Below are 2500 nucleotides of genomic sequence, written 5' to 3'. Positions count from 1 at the left end.
ATCCCTGCATTTGAGTAAAAAATCTACGACAGTATCTGCTATGGTATCATCGCATTTGAATCCAGGCGAGGAATTGGCTTCCAGAAACAGTTTCTTTCCTTCTCCGTCCTCTACGAAATCTATCCCGGCTATGTCCAAGCCCAGAATATTGGCAATCTTGACCGATAACTCTTCAAATGCCTCCGTACCTTCGATTTGTTCTCTTTTACCACCTGGGTAAGAAACAATAAAGGAACAGGAAATTCATTAAATCTATTAACTGATTATGAATTTTAAAAAAGGCGTTTATTTCTGAAGTAACATTTTAACCAGTGAACTGCCATATCTAAAAAGTTTGGCCAGACAACTCGTCCTTCAAATATCGATCGATATAAATGACCATCTTCTTGGCAAAAAACTCTCAAACCTGGGACTACACGAAATCTCGGGTTTGAGAGTTTTTGGCAATATGAGGGTCATTTAATCGATCGATATTTTAAGGACGAATTTTCTGGCCAAACTTTTAAATATGAATATTTCTAGAGTACGACAATTAACTGGTAAAAATTAATGATATTAATTTTTAAAAAAAAAACGAATTAAAAAAAAACCTTTAAAAAAAGAAAAAAAAAACAAAACAAAACAAACAAACAAACAAACAAAAAAAACCCCAAACAACCAAACAAAAAGATAAAAAACAACCCAAAAAACCATTCTCTCGAGTGGCATGGTTATATGCCGTTGCCAAGGTATTCCATGAGGGAATGTAGGTAACCCATCAAATTCTGATGTCAACAGGAATCACCCATGTTGTCCTAAGTGAGCAAATTGGGGGTTAATAATATTGCCCGGGGGAAAAAAGAAACGAAAGAGCCGAAGCGGGGCTCGAACCCGGAACCACCCGAGTCACATTGCAATACCTTAACCACTCAGCCACTTCGCTAAGTGAGCTTAGGCGAGGAAGTGACTTGCTCAAAGCCGCACAACGCGGAGGGTAGTCGAACTCGGCACCTTTCGGGTGAAAAACAAAGACCATATACAGAACAGTGGACCATATAGATAGTATGCGCTTGGCTAAGAAGTTCACAACATTGCCATCCGGAAGTATAACTGAAAAAACACACAAAACTGAGTGTAACCATGATCGTTTATAGTCTGGTCAATACAGTTTAGTGAGAATTACTCATAAACGCGGATGGCAAAAAAACAATAACAAAGACCTGAGTGGCGTCATCTTCGAACTATCTATAACTGAACCACGCTGACTTTCATGATGGTGATGATGCTGATGCTGCTGCTGCTGCTGCTGCTGCTGATGATGATGATGGTGATGATTACCATACTAACCGTGTGGTTATACAAAATTCTAAGTTGAACAGTCATAGCCATAATTAAACTTACCTAGATTCCTATTAGACTGGACTCGATTATTGCTGGTATTGGTATTGCGGTAAAACCCATGTACTCGCCCACCAACCACCATCACCCTGACGTGGGTCCCATGACTTTCGCGAATGTATTGTTGCAACAAATACAGGTTATCGTCATGGAGACTGCAGGCAATGTCTTGGACAGTTTCCTTATTAGGAATGAGCATCACTCTCTTTCCCTAAACGATGCAGAAAGGAAAAACAAGAGAGTATATGAATGTATATTATACTCGACGTGTAAACTTAAACTTCAACGCTGCATTTTCTCTTTTTTGTTTTGGGGAAAACCCGATTTTGTTGTGGCATTGTAGCAAAATATTACGACGCGTCAGCAACAAAAATTTTTTTTTGAAGTCACGAAGGCCATGTGAGAAGACAATTGGGACAATGAAACAAATGCATTGACATTTGGTAGAGCACTCGTTTCAGACGCAAAGGGGGCCGAAATCGATGGGGTGAAGTCGAATTATTCATTTCCCGACCCCCCCCCCCCTTCTCCTGACCACCCAGCAGTGATTGGGTATGTGGGTCTGTTAGATTGGTGGGAAAGTACTTTGCTAGAGATTAGCGTCCAATCCAAAGGGTAGAAAGCAATTGCTATTTGCGTATCACGCTATAGAAACCGGGATAAACTCCGGCTTCACGGGTCCTGTGGCTCTGACGGCCTTATATTAGAGCTGCCTACTTCAAATTTCAGAAATTCGTGGCTTCCAAGGGCGAAAAAAAGAAAGGTCACCATAAGTTATAGCTTCACAAATTAATATTTGCCCTCAGCATGATCAAACAACGCTCCAAAGTCCTAAATATTATGGGTTCTCTGGAATGGCACTTTCTCCTTTTCAATTAGATTTATTGAATCAAAGACACATTTGCAGCTCTGCAGCCGGAACCAAAAATGCCTAATTCTATGAATGTTTCGTAATACTACGCAGGTCTGACTTATAAATACTGTATAGACAATAAAGGATGCACCCTGAAATGCTCACCGAACTTCCGCCTGCTAGTTTGACGATGGCGGGAAAGTCAATTCCTTGTGGCACCTTGAGGACAGAGGGTAGACCGTCTCTGGTAAATGTGGCATACGTCATTGT

General features: G+C 40.7%; 1 protein-coding gene across 7 annotated transcripts in view; it reads right to left on the bottom strand.

Annotated features, from left to right (window-relative positions):
• Positions 1-2500, bottom strand: part of LOC144965938 (beta-citrylglutamate synthase B-like) — a 74495-nt gene that overhangs the window by 1651 nt on the left and 70344 nt on the right. For all 7 annotated transcript variants that reach the window (XM_078901812.1, XM_078901816.1, XM_078901815.1 and 4 more), the window contains 3 exons: positions 2396-2500; positions 1381-1588; positions 1-212 (listed from right to left, as the gene is read on the bottom strand). The exon at positions 1-212 is cut by the window's left edge and continues 1651 nt beyond it; the exon at positions 2396-2500 is cut by the window's right edge and continues 72 nt beyond it. In XM_078901812.1, coding sequence (XP_078757938.1) covers positions 1-212; positions 1381-1588; positions 2396-2500 — 525 coding nt within the window. The remainder of the gene's footprint in view (positions 213-1380; positions 1589-2395) is intronic.

Source organism: Berghia stephanieae, chromosome 2 (assembly GCF_034508935.2).
Source record: "Berghia stephanieae isolate SIO BIC M18660-M18661 chromosome 2, UCSD_Bste_1.3, whole genome shotgun sequence".
Taxonomy (NCBI): domain Eukaryota; kingdom Metazoa; phylum Mollusca; class Gastropoda; order Nudibranchia; family Aeolidiidae; genus Berghia; species Berghia stephanieae.
This window is presented reverse-complemented; position numbering and strand designations above follow the sequence as displayed.